Source organism: Nomascus leucogenys, chromosome 10 (genome assembly GCF_006542625.1).
Source record: "Nomascus leucogenys isolate Asia chromosome 10, Asia_NLE_v1, whole genome shotgun sequence".
NCBI lineage: Eukaryota > Metazoa > Chordata > Mammalia > Primates > Hylobatidae > Nomascus > Nomascus leucogenys.
Window position 1 is genome coordinate 3777629 of NC_044390.1, and position 19971 is coordinate 3797599.

At 47.3% G+C, this 19971-nt stretch overlaps 2 protein-coding genes across 2 annotated transcripts in view; both read right to left on the minus strand.

Annotated features, from left to right (window-relative positions):
- Positions 1-1349: 1349 nt before the first annotated feature.
- Positions 1350-14834, minus strand: LOC100600482 (putative killer cell immunoglobulin-like receptor like protein KIR3DP1). Its single transcript, XM_030819646.1, is given in 10 exon segments — positions 1350-1445; positions 1447-1623; positions 1728-1782; positions 2245-2347; positions 6582-6632; positions 9805-10098; positions 11620-11919; positions 13373-13654; positions 14415-14450; positions 14801-14834. Coding segments are annotated over 10 exon segments (1428 nt in total).
- Positions 14835-17144: 2310 nt separating this feature from the next.
- LOC100595837 (putative killer cell immunoglobulin-like receptor like protein KIR3DP1) overlaps positions 17145-19971 on the minus strand; it is a 30759-nt gene continuing 27932 nt past the window's right edge. The window contains 4 exon segments of the mRNA XM_030819647.1: positions 17145-17258; positions 17260-17418; positions 17523-17575; positions 18023-18142. Coding sequence (XP_030675507.1) covers positions 17145-17258; positions 17260-17418; positions 17523-17575; positions 18023-18142 — 446 coding nt within the window.

Below are 19971 nucleotides of genomic sequence, written 5' to 3' on the forward strand. Positions count from 1 at the left end.
AGATTTAAGGGGTTGTATAAGGCTGCATAAAATGCAGCATTCTCAAGAGAGTGGACACAGAGAGAGCCATTGAGCAGAAAACAGTGTCTAAAATACATCCGTGTACACACAGTCCCTTTAGGGTTGACAAAGGCTGCTGTGTGGTTTAAGGTGTAATAGAATGTCTTCTCAATAAATAACATGGGCCCAAGGGTTACACATAGAGAAAAATAAATCTAAACGTATTCTTACACTATAAAACACTTGTTTCTTTACCTTGTTATTGTAATTTTTTATGATTTATATTTAAAATTGAGAAATAAAAGCTATATGCAGTCATCCTTCACTATTCGTGGGTGATTGCTTTCAGGATCTCCACTCAGAAACCACCATCTGCAGATGCTCAAGCCTCTTACATGAAATGTCACAGCGTTTGCAAATAACCCACGCACATCCTCCTGTGTACGCGAAATCGTCTCTTGATTACTTATAATTCCTGATACAGCCTACACACAGCTTCATTTGTGTCCATTCAACATAGTTTTGCTTTTTGAAACTTTGTGGATGTTTTCTCTGAATATTTTTGATTTATAGTTGGTTCAATAAACACCTGCAAACCTCACAGATATGGAGGAGCGACTGTATATTTCTAGTATGAAAGATGATGCTTTGATATGTGTCCCCGTGGAGATGAGACTAACAAGGCCTGTGACTCTACAAATGTTTCATGGTGGAATGACTCTGCCAGCTTTCCAGGTCTGCAGAGAGTAAGAATATCACTTGTTCATCTGATTCACGATCCTTGGAACCTCCTATGTGCTGCATCTTTGGAAGGAAATTGGAGTCCCAGAGAAAATCAGCCTCCACCCTGCTTCCAGAAGCTCAGAGTCCAGGGGTGAGAACCCAGTGGAGAACAGATGGGGTTATGTGGACATGGTAATGATAACAACGGAAACTTTCGGCAAAAAAAGAGTCACCTAAGGAATGAGGGCAGACACGTTTATTTGAAGAGGAGAGAAATACATTGAAATCATAACAAATTTTTGTAAGGTTTGCTGATGACAGAAGGCTGAAAAATAGTCTGAGGAAAGGTGGAACAGCACGTGTCTAAGTGCCGTGTTAAGAGGGAGCCTCTTGAATGTTTGTGAATCCTCAGTGTGATCGCAGCCTCAAGTAGGACTAGGAAGTAAGCCAGTTAGGTTGGAGAGGTGGGCAGGGGTCAAGGGAAATAGAGAATTGTGGGTTAAGCAAAGGAGTGTGTTTTCTCTGCAGCAGGCAGTGGGAACCTTAGACATTTGTAAGCAAGAGAGAGCCATGTTCACATTCGTGGTGTGAGGAAGAGCGATGCCCTAAGATGAAGACTGACGCCTTCAGATTCCAGCTGCTGGTACATGGGAGCTGGCAAGCCGGGTTTGAGACAGGGCTGTTGTCTCCCTAGAGGGGCCCCTCAAGGCCTGACTGTGCTGCTCGTGGGCAGGAGACAACTTTGGATCTGGGCTCAGCATCTGGAAGTTCCGTGTACACGCTGGTATCTGTTGGGGGTGTCTTGGGCCTCGGAGAAGGGCGAGTGATTTTTCTCTGTGTGAAAACGCAGTGATCCAACTGTGCGTATGTCACCTCCGGAGGGTCTTGATCATCAGAGTCCTGGAGAGAGGGAAATGCTGAGTGAAGGAGGGTGCTCACATTTTTCACATTTCACTATTAGGGAATAAGACTGTATCCATGAGGCTGGGCTGAGGAGGACCTACCTCCCTGTTCACTGTTCTGTCCCCCGCAGGCTCTTGGTCCATTACAGCAGCATCTGTAGGAGACGGAAGTCATCAAAACAGCTTGGAGGGCACTTCTGGGTCCCCATTTCATGAACAGATACCAACACACAGGGGGAGGCTGTAGGTGCCTGAGGTCCCTCAGTTGCCAACAGCCAGACTCAGACATGCCATCTCTCTGAGTGTAAGACCCCATTCCATGAAGAGCTCTCAGTTCCCATCCCAGTGATTCTGTCTCCCACTTTCTGCCTGTCATGGAACCTTCTCCTGGATGTGAGTGGCTGCAGGGGTTGTGAGGATACAGTTCACAATCAGGCAATGGTCTGTGAGCTGAAGGCAGGGGCAGGGTGTCTGGTGCTCTCTCTAGAAAGCCCTGCTTCTGGCTCCTTCCTTGGGCCAGAGACCTTCCTGCCAGTGAGGAACACACACCTGCGTGCTCCTATCCTGCTTCCCCACATGGCCCTGAGTTCTCTGGCCTCTGCTTCATGAGGCTTACTCTTTTTTTCTGGAGCAGCAGTGATGAAGGAGAAGGAAGAGGAGGATGGCGAAGAGGATGATGGCCACTGAGTTCCTAATCACAGTATGCAGGTGTCTGGCGATACCTGGAGGAAGACGGAAATCCAATAAGAAGCTAACCATAGCAGTTCCTCTTTGTGGATTGGCTCTCATTTCTTGGTTGCCAGGCAACCATAAAACACCTCTTTAGGACAAGCACCCACGTGGCGGGAGACCCAGCTTTGTCAGTTATAGTTTTCATAATGACAATAGAATGTGCTGATGATACAACTGCTATAGTTTCAATGTTTGACCCCTCCAAACTCCACTTTGAAATTTAATCCCCAGTGTGGGAGGTTGTGCCTATTGGGAGGTGTTTGGGTCATGGAGGTGGATCCATCATGAATAGATTAAATGCTCTCCCCAGAGGACGGGGTTAGCAAGTTCTCCCTCTATGAGTACCCTGGAGAGTTGATTCTTAAGAAGAGCCTGGAAGCTCCTTCACACCCGCTTTCTCCCTCTCTTGCCATGTGATCTCCTTGGTCTCTGCACACGCAGGCCCCCCTTCTCCTCTGTCAGAGTGGGAGCAGCCTGTGGCCGCAGCCAGAAATAGATGCTGGTGTCCTGCTTCTAGTACAGCCTGCAGATCAGTGAACCAAACACATCTCTTTTCTTTAGAAGATACCCAGGCTCAAGTGTTCTTTTATAGCAACAAAAATAGACTAAGACAGCAACATCCTGAGATCAGGAGGGACGTCCCAGAACAGCCTGGGCTGCCTTCTTGTTCTCCCGGAGGAGGACGTCATGCAGTGCTTTAGCTGAGTGCTTCCTGTGGCTCCAGGGTACAAAACCCAGGCTGGGCTGCTTTCTGGGTTCCCCCAGCTACAGTGCACATGAGGTGACTCCATGCGTCCTGAGCAGCTTTTCTGAGCCTTGGGGAACTGGCTCACCCTGAAAGGAAGGTTTCTGTTGTCACTTGCTGCTTATCTATAAGTAATGAACGTGTGTATGTCATGTGTTCTGTGTGTGTTCTGTCTCCCTGGAGTGACGGCGAGTGACAGAAATTGGCCCAGCCCCAGGTGCAGTCAGGAGGTGTTTAGAGTCTTCTCTGGGAAGACTGGACTGGGATTGATACACAGTGAATGTGCTTTACAGTTTCTACATCCACAACCCTCTTGACTCAGACAAAATACCTTCTCCAAGAAAAGGAAAAAACAGTGACATTGAAATCAACAGAAGTGAGGTTGAACTGTCTGATATCAAACAGCGAGGAAATAATGATGAAGCCCGTGGGCAACGTGCTACTTTTGTGATCTTGGGAGTCGGATATTAGGCTGCTGTTCCACCCAAGGGTCTGGGGAATCGACCACCCCCTCCCTTATCTCTTGCTTCACTATAGTCTGTCTTTCTGTGAATTAGTACAAAAGGTGACCAGGAGATAGTGCTGGCACTGGTCTCTGAGTCCAAGATCTTAACGCCAAAGAATATTAGTTTTTACCTCCCCATGATCTATCTGTATCACTTAATGTGATTGAAAGTAGGGGTGAGGTGGGGGATTTGGGTGAAGGGGCAAGTTTTATGCCATGAACAGATCATGTTCTCTATTTCAGGAGCTGTGCTGGTGAGTTTCACATTTTCCATATGATCTCATGCTCACAGAAAGCCAAATAAGGAAAATGTTTTCACCTGATTTTCTTATGGATAAGATAAAGGATCAAAGAAGTCATTATAGAGAAATAGAAAAATGATGATTGGAATTGGTGTGCCTTTGTCATTCGTGTATGTTATATTATATTTATGTATTTTTTATTTTTATTTTTTGAGATGGAGTCTCACTCTGTCACCTAGGGTGTAGTCCAATGACACAATCTTGGCTCACTGAAACCTCTCCCTCCCTGGTTGAAACCATTCTCCTGCTTCAGCTTCCCGAATAGCTTGTATTACAGGCATGAGCCACCACGCCCAGCTAGTTTTTGTATATTTAGTAGAGATGGGGTTTGACCATGTTGTCCAGGCTGATCTGGAACTCCTGACCTCACTTGATCCAGCCTCCTCAGCATCCCAAAATGTTGGGTTACAGATGTGAGCCACCGTTCAGAACCTTGTGTGTTACATGATAATAGGTTTTTTTCTTTGCACCACCCCTCATGTATCTATCACTCCTCTGCCAAGTATTGATTTACATGTAGGAAAAATCAATCTCAGAAAGAAATTAATGAAGTGAAGGTTAAACAGTTAGGAAAAATCAAACTAGACAAGCCCTCCCTGCAAATTACTCTATCTCACAAACACATCTTGTGTCCATCTTTCATTCATTTAATGTCTAAATCAGCACCACATTTCACCAGTGGGTCAGGAATTGCCTTTTCCACGGTCTCCTAGATTCCAGTTACGCACCTGGGCCTCCCTGATTTTCATGTCAGTCACTATTAATCATGTAGGGATTCCCAGTTAGCCCCGAGGTGTGTCCAACGGCTGAGTATAAAACACACACTCCTTGTTCCTCCTTAGTTTCCTATGTACCCAGTGTGCTCTCCATCTCTCTACAGTCAACTTGCCATTCTCCCCATCTCATTCCCAGCATTTCAGGCAGAGCCTCTTCCTTCAACATCAGATTGTTTTCACCTTTGTGCCTTCACGGCTGACAGCTGTGTGGAAAATCCTTCCACCAGTCTTCCATGGGTTGAATCCATTTTTTTCATTAACATCACAAATATGTGATTAGTGAGACCCTCTCTGTCACCTAAAATTATACACTCAACATTATCTATTATTGATTTGAAAATTTGGCTCGGCCCTGTGGCTCATGCCTCTTATCCCAGTGCGTTGGGAGGCAGAGGCTGTTTGATCACTTGAGATTGGGAGTTTGAGACCAGCCCGGACAACATGGTGAAACATCCTCTCTACAGAAACTATGCAAAAAGAGTTAGCAGGGCATGGTGGTGGTTGTCTGTAATCCCAGCTACTGGAGAGGCTGAGGGAGGAGATCACTTCCACCTAGGAGGTGGAGGTTGCAGTGAGCTGAGATCATGCCACTGCACTCTAGCCTGGATGACAGAGCAAGACTCCGTCTCAATAAATAAGTTAGTAAGTAAGTAAACAAATAAATAAACAAATAGATTTCATGCACAGATGCTTCTCAATGGATCATTTGTTTATTGGTCCACTTGTGCATACATTTTCTGTCCTCCCATTTAACCACCCGCAATAGCAGTGTCCCAAAAACAGAGGCCAAATGCATCTTGTTTACTATTTGTGGAAGAAGAATGCCACCCAACCCCAAAAATGTCCATGTCCTCATCTCCATAGCTTGTGAATATGTTATTTTACATGAAAGGGGGAATGAAGATTGCAGATGGAATTACGGTTGCTAATCAGCTGAACTTAAAATAAGGGTATCCTGGATGATTTCCAGGAGATTATGATGGATTTTTATCTTGGTGAACCCAATAGAATCCCCAAGTTTTCAAAAGAAGGGGAAGAAGGGAGAGCAGCATTCCGAGAAAGAGGTGTGGTAAGGAAGAAGGGTCTGAGTGATGCCATGTGAGTTGTGACCAGCCTTTTTGGGCTTTGAGGAAGGAGGAAGGGGACCAGGAGCCAAGGAATGTGGGAGCTTCTAGAAGCTGGGACAAGTGAGAAGCAGATTCTCGCCTGGAACCCTCAATGGGAAGGCAGCCTTGCTGTCACCTTGATTTTAGCCCAGTGAGATGCACTTCATACTTTGAGCTACCCCACTGTAAGATAATTAAATAACTGTTTTGTTTTCACCCATGAATCTTGTGGAAATTTGTTATGGCAACAATAGGAAAAGGTTCCCTACTGCACAGCCTGAGCATGGGGCCGAGGCCGAATGAATCAGTGAGTCGAAGTGTGTGTGCATGAGCTCTGTTTTGTGTTACGTCAAGGCTCTTGCTCTGCTGAGTCAGCCAGGGTTGCCTCATGACCAACAGGAGCTCATTCCTTGGCAAGTGGAACTTCTCTAAAACACCCACTCTCATCTGATGTTCCCTTCCCTTCCCTCTCTCAAGCCCCCAGGAATTTATCCTCCAGTTAGGAACGAAGGCGGAACAAACATTGCATTTTTCCTGAGAAGGATGTCAGATTGGCAATCATTCTTCTAGCTTGTAGGAGGTCTCAGCTCCATAAAATGAGAGATTAAGAGATTTCACTGAGCCCTGTGTTGGGCCCAGATCCCTTTCGCTGTTGGAGTATCTGGAGTTCAGAGATGGTTGAAGACAGGCGCATGATGTCAGAGCTGTGAGATGCTGAGTCAATGCCTGAATCCAAGGCTTCCACCTCCCCAGGTTTCCAAAAGCGGATATAAGAGGGTTCTGTACTCACTGGTTTTGGAGCTTGGTTCAGTGGGTGAAGGCCAACTGTTTGAAGGGTTTCCTAGAACATGAGACAGGAGAGATGTGAGGAAATGAGGGTGTCTGTCCTCTACTCAATGGAAATCTTTGAGGTTGGTTCATGGCCAACACTCTGTTATCTAATATTGGGCCCTGGGAGTCCTGGGATCCTTTTTTCCATAGCTTTTATATGTGATGCCCACTGTCTTGAGACTTCAAGGTATAAAGAGAAAACAGGAGCATCACACTACCTGATCTAAAAATATGTTACAGAACTGTAGTAAGCAAAACAGCATGACATTGGCCTAAAGAAAGGCACATAGAACAACGGAGCAGAATGAATAACACAGATATAATCCATGCATTTACATCTAATGGTTTTTTATTTTTTCTTTTGAGATAGAGTCTCGCTCTGTCACCCAGGCTGGAGTGCAGAGGTGCAATCTCGGTTCACTGTAAACTCAGCCTCCTGGGTTCAATCAATTCTCTCGCCTCAAACTCCCGAGTAGTGGTATTACAGGTGCTGACCACCATGCTCAGCTAATTTTTGTATTTTTAGTAGAGACAGTATTTCACCATGTTGGCCAGGCTGATCTTGAACTCCTGGCCTCAGGTGATCCACCCGCCTCGGCCTCCCAAAGTGCTGGAATTGCAGGTGTTAGCCACCATGCCCAGCCCATCCAATGGACTTTGACAAAGGTGCCAAGAACTTACAATCAGGAAAGGACAGTCTTTTCAATAAACAGTGCAGGGAAAACTGGATATCTACATGCAGAGGAATGAAACTGCACCTCTACCTGTCACCATACACAAAAAATCAAATGAAAATGGATTAAAGATGTGAGTCTAAGGCCTGAACCTATGAGACACGTAGAAGAAAATATTGGGGAAATGTTCCAGGACATTTGTCTGAAGAAAGACATTTTGTTTTAAACCTTCAAAACACAAGTAATCAAAGCAAAAAATAGACCGTTGGGGTTACATCAAACTAAGCAACTTCTGCACTGCTAAAGATAAACCAACAAAGTGAAGAGACAACCCACAGATTGGGAGCAAATATGTGCAAACTATGCATCTGAGACAAGATTAATAACTAGAAATATAACAAGCTCAAAGAACTCAATAAAACAAATGATTTAATTGAAAAAGGAGCAAAAGACATGAAATTTCCCTGCATATGAAAAAGTGCTCAGTATCACTCATCATCAGAGAAATGCAAATTAAAATCAAAGTGAGTTTTCATCTCACCCCATTAAAATGGCTTTTAGGCCGGGCGTGGTGGCTCACATCTGTCATCCTAGATCTTTGAGAGCCGAGGTGGGCAAATCTCCTGAGGTCGGGAGTTTGAGACCAGCCTGACCCACATGGAGAAACACTGTCTCTACTAAAAATACAAAAATTAGCCGCGCGTGGTGGCCTGTGCCTGTAATTCCAGCTACTTGGGAGGCTAAGGCAGGAGAATCACTTGAACCTGGGAGATGGAGGTTGCGGTGAGCCAAGATCGCGCCACTGCACTCCAGCCTGGGTGACAAGAGCAAAACTCCATCTTAAAATAAATAAAATAAAATAAAATAAAATAAAATAAAATGGCTTTTAGCTGCAAGACAGGCAAAACAAATGCTGGCAAGGTGGTAGAGAAAGGAGAACCCTGGTACCCTGTTGGAAGGAGTGTAAATCAGTACAGCCATTACGGAGAAAAGCATGGAAGTCCTTTAAATAACTAAAAAGAGGTTGGGCGCGGTGGATCATGCCTGTAATCCCAGCACTTTGCGAGACCGAGGCGGGCACCTCAGTTGAGGTCATGAGTTTGAGAGCAGCCCAGCCAACATGGGGAAACCCCATCTATACTAAAAAATACAAAAAGTAGCCAAGGATGGTGGCGTGCACCTGTAATGCCTGCTTCTAGGGAGGGTGAGGCAGGAAAATCATTTGAACACAGGAGGCGGAGGCTGCAATGAGCCAAGATCACATCACTTTTACTCCAGCCTGGGCACAGAGGGAAACTGTCTCAAAAATAAAAAGAAAACAACAAACGAAAAACTAAAAAGAGAACTTTCATAGTATCCAGCAATTTCACTACTGGGTTTATATCCAAAGGAAAGGAAATCAATATATCGAAGTGATATCTGCACTCGTATGACTGTTCCAGCACTGTTCACAGTAGCCAAGATGTGGAGTCAACCTACCTGCCCGTCAGTGGGTGAATGGATAGAGAGAATGTAGTACACACACAGTGGAGACTACTCATCCATAGAAACAATAACATCCTGTCATTTGCACCCACATGGATGGAACTGGATTCCCATTTCTCACCCATACACAAGAGCTAAAAGGTGGATCTCATGAAAGGAGAGAGTAGAATGGTGGCTACCAGAGGCCAGGGAGAAAAGGGTGGAGGGTAAAACAAACAAACAAACAAACAAACAAACAAACAAACAAACAAATGTATGTATTTATGACCACTAGGCTTTACACTTAAAAATGGTAAACGTGGCCGGGCGCGTTGGCTCATGCCTATAATCCCAGCACTTTGGGAGGTGGGTGGATCACCTGGTCAGGAGTTCGAGACCAGCTTGAACAACAGGGTGAAACCCCCCCTACTAAAAATAAGAAAGTAAGCTGGCATGGTGGTGTGCACCTGTGGTACCAGCTACTCAGGTGGCTGAGGCAGGAGAATCGCTTGAACCCAGGAGGCAGAGGTTGCAGTGAGCTGAGATTGTGCCACTGCACTCCAGCGTAGGGGACAGAGCTAGACTCCACCTCAAAAAAAAATGTTAAAGGTGGTAAGCTATATAGGTATATTTAATCACAATAAATATTTTTTCAAACAAAAAGAAAAGGGTGTAAGGGTTGCTGGTGATGACATCTCCGTGTGGGTGAGAGGCCACGATGGGCTTCTGGGAAATGGGTAAGGTTGAGGGGCTGAGGGAACCTCTGATCTCCCCAAACTGAGCCCAGTCTCCCCTCCTCTGGGTCTCTCCTGACCGCTTTCTCCATCTGCCTGGGTGCCTGGAGCCCTGACTGCGGGCATCCATGCAGGCCGTGCAGGAGGGTTTGGAGGTGCCGTGTCTGCCATCCTGTGCCCTGACCCCGCCCTCACACACAAGCTTCGTCTTCTCTCTGCATCTGTCCATCCTTCTCTCCATCATCAGCAGGAAGCTCCTCAGCTAAGGCTCTAGGATCGTAGGACATGGGACAGATATGGGGTTTCTCACCTGTGACAGAAATAAGCAGTGGGTCACTTGGGTCTGACCACTCGTAGGGAGAGTCACGGAAAGAGCCGAAGCATTTGTAGGCCTCTCCGTGAGTGGCAGGGCCCAGAGGAAAGTCTGCCTGGAATGTTCCGTTGACCTTGGGCACTGCAGAGAGCCTACGTTCATGGCCCCCCTCCTCTCTGGATAGATGGTACACGTCATAGGAGCTCCTGGAGCTGCAGGACAAGGTCACATTCTCTCCTGCCTGAACCGTGGGGCCCGGCTGGGCTGAGAGAGAAGGTTTCCCATATAGACCTGGAAGGAGAAGAGGCAGTTTCCTCAGGGAGGTTCTTCCTTGTCACAGCTGCCTTCACCTGAGCTGAGAACTCACTCCCCTGCTCTATGACGTAATGCTCTCTCTCTCACCCTCCACCCCCATCTCTCTTCGTGTCTATTTCCTCCTTCCACCTTGTCTGTCTCTCTAGGTCTCTGACCTCACTTCCCCACCTCTAGATATGTTTTCCCTTTTTGGATTGTTTTATTCTCTCTGACTCCCCTTGGATTGGTTGACTTGATGTTACTTTTTTAAATTCTGAGTTTCTCACTTTGTGTCCTGTTCATAACTTTCTGCATATTTCTATCTATTATCTATCAAGCTATCTATTTATCTATTTGGTGCCTATCTACAAATTCTCTACCTCTCATCTGTATCTATATATCATCTATTTATCTATCAATTGTCTATCCATCCATCAATCATCTATTATCTATATCTATGTATCATCTCCCTCTCTCTATGATTCTCTCTTTGTCTGCCTCTCTATCTCTATGTATTATCTATCTATCTTCATCATCATCCTCTCTATGTATCATCCGTTAATGAATCCATCAATCATCATCTATGTATCTACAACCTATTATCTATCATCTACCTGCCTATCATCTATCTATATCTATCCATCTATCATCTGTCTTGCTCTGTCTCTCGGTCTCTCTAGTTCTCTTTGGAATCGCTGCAATTCGTCCCCACATCTCCATCTTTCTATGTCCTTGTGCCTCTCCCTCAGGGCTCTAATTTTAGGGCTTTTCTCTGCTCCCTTCCATCATTCTCTCCACTTCTCTGCCCTCTTTTCTCTCTCTTTGTGTGTCTGTGAGTCTCTCAATCTCCTTCCTCTGGCTCATTCTCTGTCTGTTTATGTCTTTGCTTTTTGGTGTCCCTGATTTCTCTCTGTGTCTCTCAGTGATCCTCTCATATGTGGGATTATTTTGAATATGAGCCTCAGAATCCAGTGTGGGGACCGCAAGTTGACACGGCATACAGGGGTTGGTGTTCTGGGGCCACGATATCCTGGGAAGATTACTCTCCATTGCATGGAAGGCAGAGGTGTCAGAATAAACACGGTATCTGTAAGTTCCACAAGGCTGAGGCCACAGGGCCCAACTCAGGTCAGAAATATGAGTGTCCTTGGGTTCTCCTGGTAGAGAACACTTTGTGGAGGTAAAACAGAAATGAAACTGCTAACTTGTGCCAGGTCTCTGAGCAAAGTCAGCATGGAAGGACACCTCTCTCTGGGACATGGCTGTCTGTCTGTCTCCTTTAACTCTTTCTGTCTTTTCTAACCCCCGGTATGGCCCCTGTGTCTGTCCTCTGTTATGACACCTGGTCTGTACTTGTGTCTCCTGTTTTTCTGTCTCTGTTGGTACAGACCTCACCAAGTCAGTCTCTCTTCATAAGAACCCCACGCTCATCTTCCTTACAACCACCTGGGCCTCCAAGTCCTGGATCATTCACTCTGTGTCCCAATGACAATGAGAAGAATGTCCGGACACTCTCACCTGTGATCACGATGTCCAGAGGGTCACTGGGAGCTGACCACTCATAGGGGGAGTGAGTAACAGAACCGTAGCATCTGTAGGTCCCTGCAAGGTCGTGCCTCATGGGACCGATGGAGAAGTTGGCCTTGGAGACCCCATCATGGAGCTCTCCAGTGAGGTTCAAAGTGCCCTCAAACTTCCCCTCTCTGTGCAGAAGGAAGTGCTCAAACATGACATTTGACCAACATTGCAGGATGACTGTCTCTTCTGATTTCACCAGGGGACCTGGGAGGGCCAGGAGGGAAGGTTTTCTGTGGACTCCTAGGAAGAGAGGTTGTGAGTTTAGAAGGCGTCTCTCTTTATCATCCCATCCATGGCACCTGGAATGAGGGAGGCTTCCCCTCTCTGGTGTCTGTCTCTCTCCTTCCTCTCTGTGTCTTCATGTTCTTTTCTGTGCCCATAACTCCCAGTGCAGGTCCTTCCATCTGTCTCCCTCCCTCTTCTCTGTCCCTCTGTCTCTAGTAGCCTCTGATTTCCTTCCCACTGGGCTCAGCCTCATCTCTTGGGCTGTTGTATCTATTTGGCACTAATGTCTTTCCTGCTGTCTATGTGGGGGTGGAAGAGGAACCAGGATAGGCTGCACGTCCAGGCTCTTAGCAGCCTGGTTCAATCTCTTTTGGATGAACTGGAATCCTTGGCAGGAGGTATGAACTGATCAGCAAGGCAGGCACCAGTGTCCACACACCCTGTTCCTGGCGGGGACTGGGAGCCACTCTCGCCATGTCGGTGCCTTCTCCATGGTGCCAGCTTCCATAGGCTGGCTCCTGGTGCTGGTTTGAGGAGGATCAACCCCTCCCTATGTGGATGGAGCCTGGTGGTGGCATCATCACCCCACCCTTGCTGATCTCAGGGTAGCCAACCTTCTCCTTGTTTGGTTTCTTTAATTAATTAATTAACTTTGGAGACAGAGTCTCACTCCGTCGCCCAGGCTGGAGTGAAGTGGTGTGGTCTCGGCTCACTGCAACCTCTGTCTCCTGGGTTCAAGTGATTCCCCTGCCCTCAGCCTCCTGAGTCGCTAGGATTACATGTGCCTGCCATTACGCCCGGCTATCCTTGTGTCGTTTCTTAACTTGTCCTTGACCTGGGTTCCAGTGTTGGTTTCCTGTTGCTGCTGTAGAAAATTATCAGAAGCATGGCAGCAGGAGAGAACACACTGACCCCTTCCACTTCTGGAGACACAAATCGGACCCTGTTTTTCCTGGGCTAAAATCAAGGCATCTGCAGGGCTGCGTTCCCTCTGGAGACTCAGGAGAATCAGTTCCTTGACTTTTCCAGCCTCTACAGGCCACCTGCATTCATGGCTCGTGGCCTTCCTCCACCTTCAAAGCTGATGGAGACTCCCATTGCGCTGCTCTAATCCCCACTCCCCTCTTCCTCCTCCTTTCATGTGGACCCTTGTGATTACACTGTGCCCAGAGGGACAGTCCAGGTTGTCTCCCCATCTCAAGGTCAACTCATCAACCACCTGAGCTCCATCTTCCCCTTCAGTCCCTTCCCCTATAACATAAATAGTCACAGGTTCCAGGGATTAGAATGTAGTCATCACTGGGGACAATTATTCTTCCCACCACAGCACCTCTTTCCCTGTATTCAATGCCCCTTTCCCCCAAATACAGTCAGGGCCTGCGTGATGGGACCCTCAAGGACACGCCCACCAGGAGCTCTGGGACTTAGGAGGTGGGACAAGGAGAATCCCAGACAGGAGCCCTCTGACCTGTGACCATGATCACCAGGGGGTTGCTGGGTGCAGACCACACAGTGGGGGAGTGTGGGTGTGAACCCCAACATCTGTAGGTCCCTGCGTGTGCTGGGGTCACAGGGCCCATTAAAAGGCTGTTCCAGAATATTCAGTTGTAGAGCTCAGGGACAGGCACCCCGTCTTCCTTGTACAGACTGAAGTTGTTAAACCCAAGATAAGAATGACACCAAAGAGTCACATGTCCTGGAGGCACCACAGTGCTGGGCGAGGCAGACAGCAAGGGCTTGACCTCACCACCTTGGGGAGAAGGAGGCACTGCCTTAGAGAAGAGGATGTGGAGCCGCCCCTCCCTCCCTGTGCTCAGAAGATTCTCCCCACTTTCCACCTTTCTAAGGCCCCTACCACACCTGGGTGGCCAGGGCTACAGGAAGGACCCACCTGGGATAGACTTGGCGCCTCCCTACAACAAGTGTCAGCTGAGAACTTTGAGCAAGTGCTGAATAAGCGACTCTTACTAGATTTGAATACTGCAAGATTACTCACAGAAAACAACACAAATAGACATGGAGTCGAGGGCATGTCCTTTGTGAATGGAATATCAGCCAATGCGTGAACCACAATACACAACTGAGCCCCCATCAGAGGATTTGGAATGTCAGGGCCATGGCTGTGGTTCCCCCACCTCTTAGGTAGAATGACAGCAGCCACACTGCAGCCCCTACCGTCACGGAAACGCTGGAGGGTGTGAGTTACACCTTTGTCCTCAGAGGCCTGCTGTTCCTAGCACTGCTTTGCTCCCTTCCTCTGCCGGTGACACCACATCCCCCCCGCACAGCCCAGCTTGGGGGACCCCAGTCTACCCTCCCGGGTTCCCACAAAACCTGACCCAGCCAAGGGAAAGGAAGGCTGGGGAGGGCAAGGTCAGAACTGTGGGCTGAGCGCCCCCAGGTCTCCTCATCCTTGTTCATAAGAAAATCCCCCACTGGGCTTCCCTCCTGTTTCAGGAAAATCCTCTTATGTGGGGAGATGACACCCTAAGGTTTGGAGAAGGACTCACCCTCATGTGGCCAGGCCGCCTGCAGCAAGAAGAACCCTGGAAAGAAAGATCATGATGGAGGATCCATCCCATCCGCACGCAAAGCAGGGCACCCTGCTGCCCCGACTGGGCTGTGTGTCTTGGCAGCCAGGCCCTTGCTGGGCTGAAGGTAAACTTAGCCTCGCTGCCTACCTGCTGCCAAGAACAGGGCTCTCGGCTGTGCAGAGACCCAGGCTCCAGGCCCAGATCAACACTTCCTGTCCCACATCTCCACTTCAGGCCCAGAACTCACTCCAGTCCCATATCTCCACATCAGACCCAGATCTCCCCTCCAGGCCCATATCTTTACCTCCAGGATGAGATCCCCATCCCCGCACTCCCTCCGTCGATTCCCTTCCAGGACTCACCAACACATGCCATACTGACGACCATAAGCGACATGGTGCCGTCTGTGCAGACAGGCGGCCGCGCCCCAGCTCAGCTCAGCAGCACACAGGATGTTATCTGGCGCCCTGCCCATGCAGTTTACATGTTGACCACATCATGGGAGGGTGATGTACGCAGGCTCTTTCTACCTTGCATGAGGCCCAGTGGGTGCTCGCTCAAGAGCGGAACATGGCTTCCTGGAAATTGTTGTGACTACGATTGCCACCTTGCGTCATTCACTATGACCAGACTCAAAAGACGTCTCAGAGCGAACCTCTCATACACAAGATGATTGAATTCTGTGCTTACATTAAAGACTTTTGATGTATTTTTGTTTTTATCTGAGATTCAAACTCTTCTTCATGTGTAATGTGCAAGATATCTAAGAGGTATTATTAGCATTATCAGAGGAATTGTGACAAAAAGCCATTCTAATTTTCCTGCTTCAGTGTCTAGTACTAAACCAGAGGCACGAGAATTGCTTGAACCTGGGAGGCGGAGGTTGCCCTGAGCTGAGCTCAAGCCACTGAACTCCAGGTTGGGTGACAGAGGAAGAGTCTGTCTCAAGAAAAAAAAAAAGCAAACTAAATAACTTATAATAACAAATCAGAGGACTCAGGTTACCAAATTTTAAGAGGTTCTATAAGTTTATATAAAATGCAGCATCCTCATGAGAGGGGATACAGAGAACCACTGGGCAGAAAACTGTGTCTAAAATACATCCGTGGATACACAGTCCCTTTATAGTTGACAAAGGCTGCCATGTAGTTTAAGGAGGAATAGAATATTTTCTCAACAAATAACACAGGACCCTAGGGTTACACGTAGGAAAAAATAAATCTAAACTTATCCTCACACTATAAAAACACTTCTTATTTTTTATCTTGTTGTTGTAAATTTTTTATGCTTTATTTTTAAGATTGACAAATAAAAATTATATACAGTGGTTCTTCACTATTCCTGGGTGATTGGTTCCAGGATCCCCATTCAGATACCAAAGTCTGCAGATGCTGAAGCCTCTTGCAGGAAATGGCCTAGTGAAGCTGGGCGCCGTGGCTCACGCCTGTAATCCCAGCACTTTGGGAGGCTGAGTTGGGTAGATCACAAGGTCAGGAGTTCAAGACCAGCTGGTCCAACATTCTGAAACCCCGTCTCTACTAAAAATACAAAAAAAAAAATTTATCTGTGCATGGTGGCACGTGCCTGTAATCGTAGGGGAGGCTACTGGGGAGGCTGAGGCAAGAGAATCACTTGAACCTGGGAGGTGGAGGTTGCAGTGAGCTGAGATCGCGCCACTGCACTCCAGCCTGGGTGAGAGAGTGATACTGTCTCAAAAAAAAAAATAGCATAGCAATTGCATATAACCCATGCACATCCTCCTGTATACATGAAATCATCTTCTTGATTACTTATACTTCCTGACACAGCCTACACACCACTCAATTTGTGTCGATTCAACATAGTTTTTCGCTTTTCGAAACTTCAGGGATTTTTTTCTCAAAATATTTTTGATTTATTGTTGGTTCAATAAACACCTGTAAACCCCACAGATATGGAGGAGCGACTGTATATTTCTAGTATGAAAGATGATGTGTTGATATGTGTCCCCGTGGAGATGAGACTAACAAGGCCTGTGACTCTACAAATGTTTCATGGTGGAATGACTCTGCCAGCTTTCCAGGTCTGCAGAGAGTAAGAATATCACTTGTTCATCTGATTCACGATCCTTGGAACCTCCTATGTGCTGCATCTTTGGAAGGAAATTGGAGTCTCAGAGAAAAATCAGGCTCCACCCTGCTTCCAGAAGCTCAGAGTCCAGGGGTGAGAACCTAGTGGAGAACAGATGGGGTTATATGGACATAGTAATAATAACACCGGAAGCCTTAGGCAAGAAAAGAGTCCCATTACCGAAACCATGAGGGCAGACATGTTTATTTGAAGGAGGGAAAACTACATAGAAATTATTAAAAAAAATTTATAAGTTTTACTGCTGACAGAGGCTGAAAGATAGTCTGAGGGGAGGTGGAACAGCATGAGGGAAGGTGGAACAGCACGTGTCTAAGTGCTGTGTTAAGAAGGAGCCTCTTGTGTGTTTGGAGTTGTGAGTTCCTCAGTGTGATCGCAGCCTCAAGTAGGACTAGGAAGTAAGCCAGTTAGGTTGGAGAGGTGGGCACAGGTCAAGGGAAATGGAGAATTGTGGGCTAAGCAAAGGAGTGTGTTTTCTCTGCAGCAGGCAGTGGGGACCTTAGACATTTGTAAGCAAGAGAGAGACACCAGATTTGTGGTGTGAGGAAGAGCGATCCCCTAAGATGAAGACTGACGCCTTCAGATTCCAGCTGCTGGTACATGGGAGCTGGCAAGCCGGGTTTGAGACAGGGCTGTTGTCTCCCTAGAAAACCCCCTCAAGGCCTGACTGTGCTGCTCGTGGGCAGGAGACAACTTTGGATCTGGGCTCAGCATCTGGAAGTTCCGTGTACACGCTGGTATCTGTTGGGGGTGTCTTGGGCCTCTGAGAAGGGCGAGTGATTCTTCTCTGTGTGAAAACGCAGTGATCCAACTGTGCATATGTCACCTCCTGAGGGTCTTGTTCATCAGAATCCTGGAGAGAGGGAAATGCTCAGTGAGGGAGGGTGCTCACATTATTCACATTTCACTATTAGGGAATAAGACTGTATCCATGAGGCTGGGCTGAGGGGCACCTACCTCCCTGTTCACTGTTCTGTCCCCCGCAGGCTCTTGGTCCATTACAGCAGCATCTGTAGGAGACAGAAGTCATCAAAACAGCTCGGAGGGCACTTCTGGGTCCCCATTTCATGAACAGATACCAACACACAGGGGGAGGCTGTAGGTGCCTGAGGTCCCTCAGTTGCCAACAGCCAGACTCAGACATGCCATCTCTCTGAGTGCAAGACCCCATTCCATGAAGAGCTCTCAGTTCCCATCCCAGTGATTCTATCTCCCACTTTCTGCCTGTCATGGATCCTTCTCCTGGATGTGAGTGGCTGCAGGGGATGTGAGGATACGGTTCACAATCAGGCAATGGTCTGTGAGCTAAAGGCAGGGGCAGGGTGTCTGGTGCTCTCTCTACAAAGCCCTGCCTCTGGCTCCTTCCTTGGGCCAGAGACCTTCCTGCCAGTGAGGAACACACATCTGCGTGCTCCCATCCTGCTTCCCCACATGGCCCTGAGTTCTCTGGCCTCTGCTTCATGAGGCTTACTCTTTTTTTCTGGAGCAGCAGCGATGAAGGAGAAAGAAGAGGAGGATGGCGAAGAGGATGATGGCCACTGAGTTCCTAATCACAGTATGCAGGTGTCTGGCGATACCTGGAGAAAGATGGGAATCCAATAAGAAGCTAACCATAGCAGTTCCTCTTTGTGGATTGGCTCTCATTTCTTGGTTGCCAGGCAACCACATAAAACACCTCTTTAGGACAAGCACCCACGTGGCGGGAGACCCAGCTTTCTCCTGCTTTCTCAGTTATAGTTTTCATAATAACAGGAGAATGTGCTGATGATACAACTGCAATAGTTTCGATGTTTGACCCCTCCAAACTCCACTTTGAAATTTAATCCCCAGTGTGGGAGGTCGTGCCTATTGGGAGGTGTTTGGGTCATGGGGGTGGATCCATCATGAATAGATTAAATGCTGTCCCCAGAGGACGGGGTTAGCAAGTTCTCCCTCTATGAGTACCCTGGAGAGTTGATTCTTAAGAAGAGCCTGGAAGCTCCTTCACACCTGCTTTCTCCCTCTCTTGCCATGTGATCTCCTTGGTCTCTGCACACGCAGGCCCCCCTTCTCCTCTGTCAGAGTGGGAGCAGCCTGTGGCCGCAGCCAGAAATAGATGTTGGTGTCCTGCTTCTAGTACAGCCTGCAGATCAGTGAACCAAACACATCTCTTTTCTTTAGAAGATGCCCAGGCTCAAGTGTTCTTTTATAGCAACAAAAATAGACTAAGACAGCAACGTCCTGAGATCAGGAGGAAGGTCCCAGAACAGCCTGGGCTGCCTTCTTGTTCTCCCGGAGGAGGACGTCATGCAGTGCTTTAGCTGAGTGCTTCCTGTGGCTCCAGGGTACAAAACCCAGGCTGGGCTGCTTTCTGGGTTCCCCCAGCTACAGTGCACATGAGGTGACTCCATGTGTCCTGAGCAGCTTTTCTGAGCCTTGGGGAACTGGCTCACCCTGAAAGGAAGGTTTCTGTTGTCACTTGCTGCTTATCTATAAGTAATGAACCTGCTTATGTCATGTATTCTCTGTGTGTTCTGTCTCCCTGGAGTGACGGCGAGTGACAGAAATTGGCACAGCCCCAGGTGCAGTCAGGAGGTGTTTAGAGTCTTCTCTGGGAAGACTGGACTGGGATTGATACACAGTGAATGTGCTTTACAGTTTCTACATCCACAACCCTCTTGACTCAGACAAATTACATTCTCCAAGGAAATGAAAAAACAGTGACATTGAAATCAACAGAAGTGAGGTTGAACTGTCTTATATCAAACAGTGAGGAAATAATGATGAAGCCCGTGGGCAACGTGCTACTTTTGTGATCTTGGGAGTCAGATATTAGGCTGCTGTTCCACCCAAGAGTCTGGGGAAAGGACCACCCCCTCCGTCATCTCTTGCTTCAATACAGCCTGTCTTTCTGTGAATTAGTACAAAAGGTGACCAGGAGATAGGGCTGGCACTGGTCTCTGAGTCTAAGATGTGAACTCCAAAGAATATTAGTTTTTACCTCCCCACTTAATGTGATTGGAAGTAGGGGTGAGGTGGGGGATTTGGGTGAAGGGGCAAGTTTTATGCCATGAACAGATAACGTTCTCTATTCCAGGACCTGTGCTGGTGGGTTTCACATTTTCCATATGATCTCATGCTCACAGAAAGCCAAATAAGGAAGATGTTTTCACCTGATTTTCTTACGGATAAGATAAAGGATCAAAGAAGTCATTATAGAGAAATAGAAAAATGATGATTGGAATTGGTGTGCCTTTGTCATTCGTGTATGTTATATTTACGTATTTTTTATTTTTATTTTTTGAGATGGAGTCTCACTCTGTCACCTAGGATGTAGTCCAATGATGCAATCTTGACTCACTGAAACCTCTCCCTCCCTGGTTGAAACCATTCTCCTGCTTCAGCTTCCCGAATAGCTTGTATTACA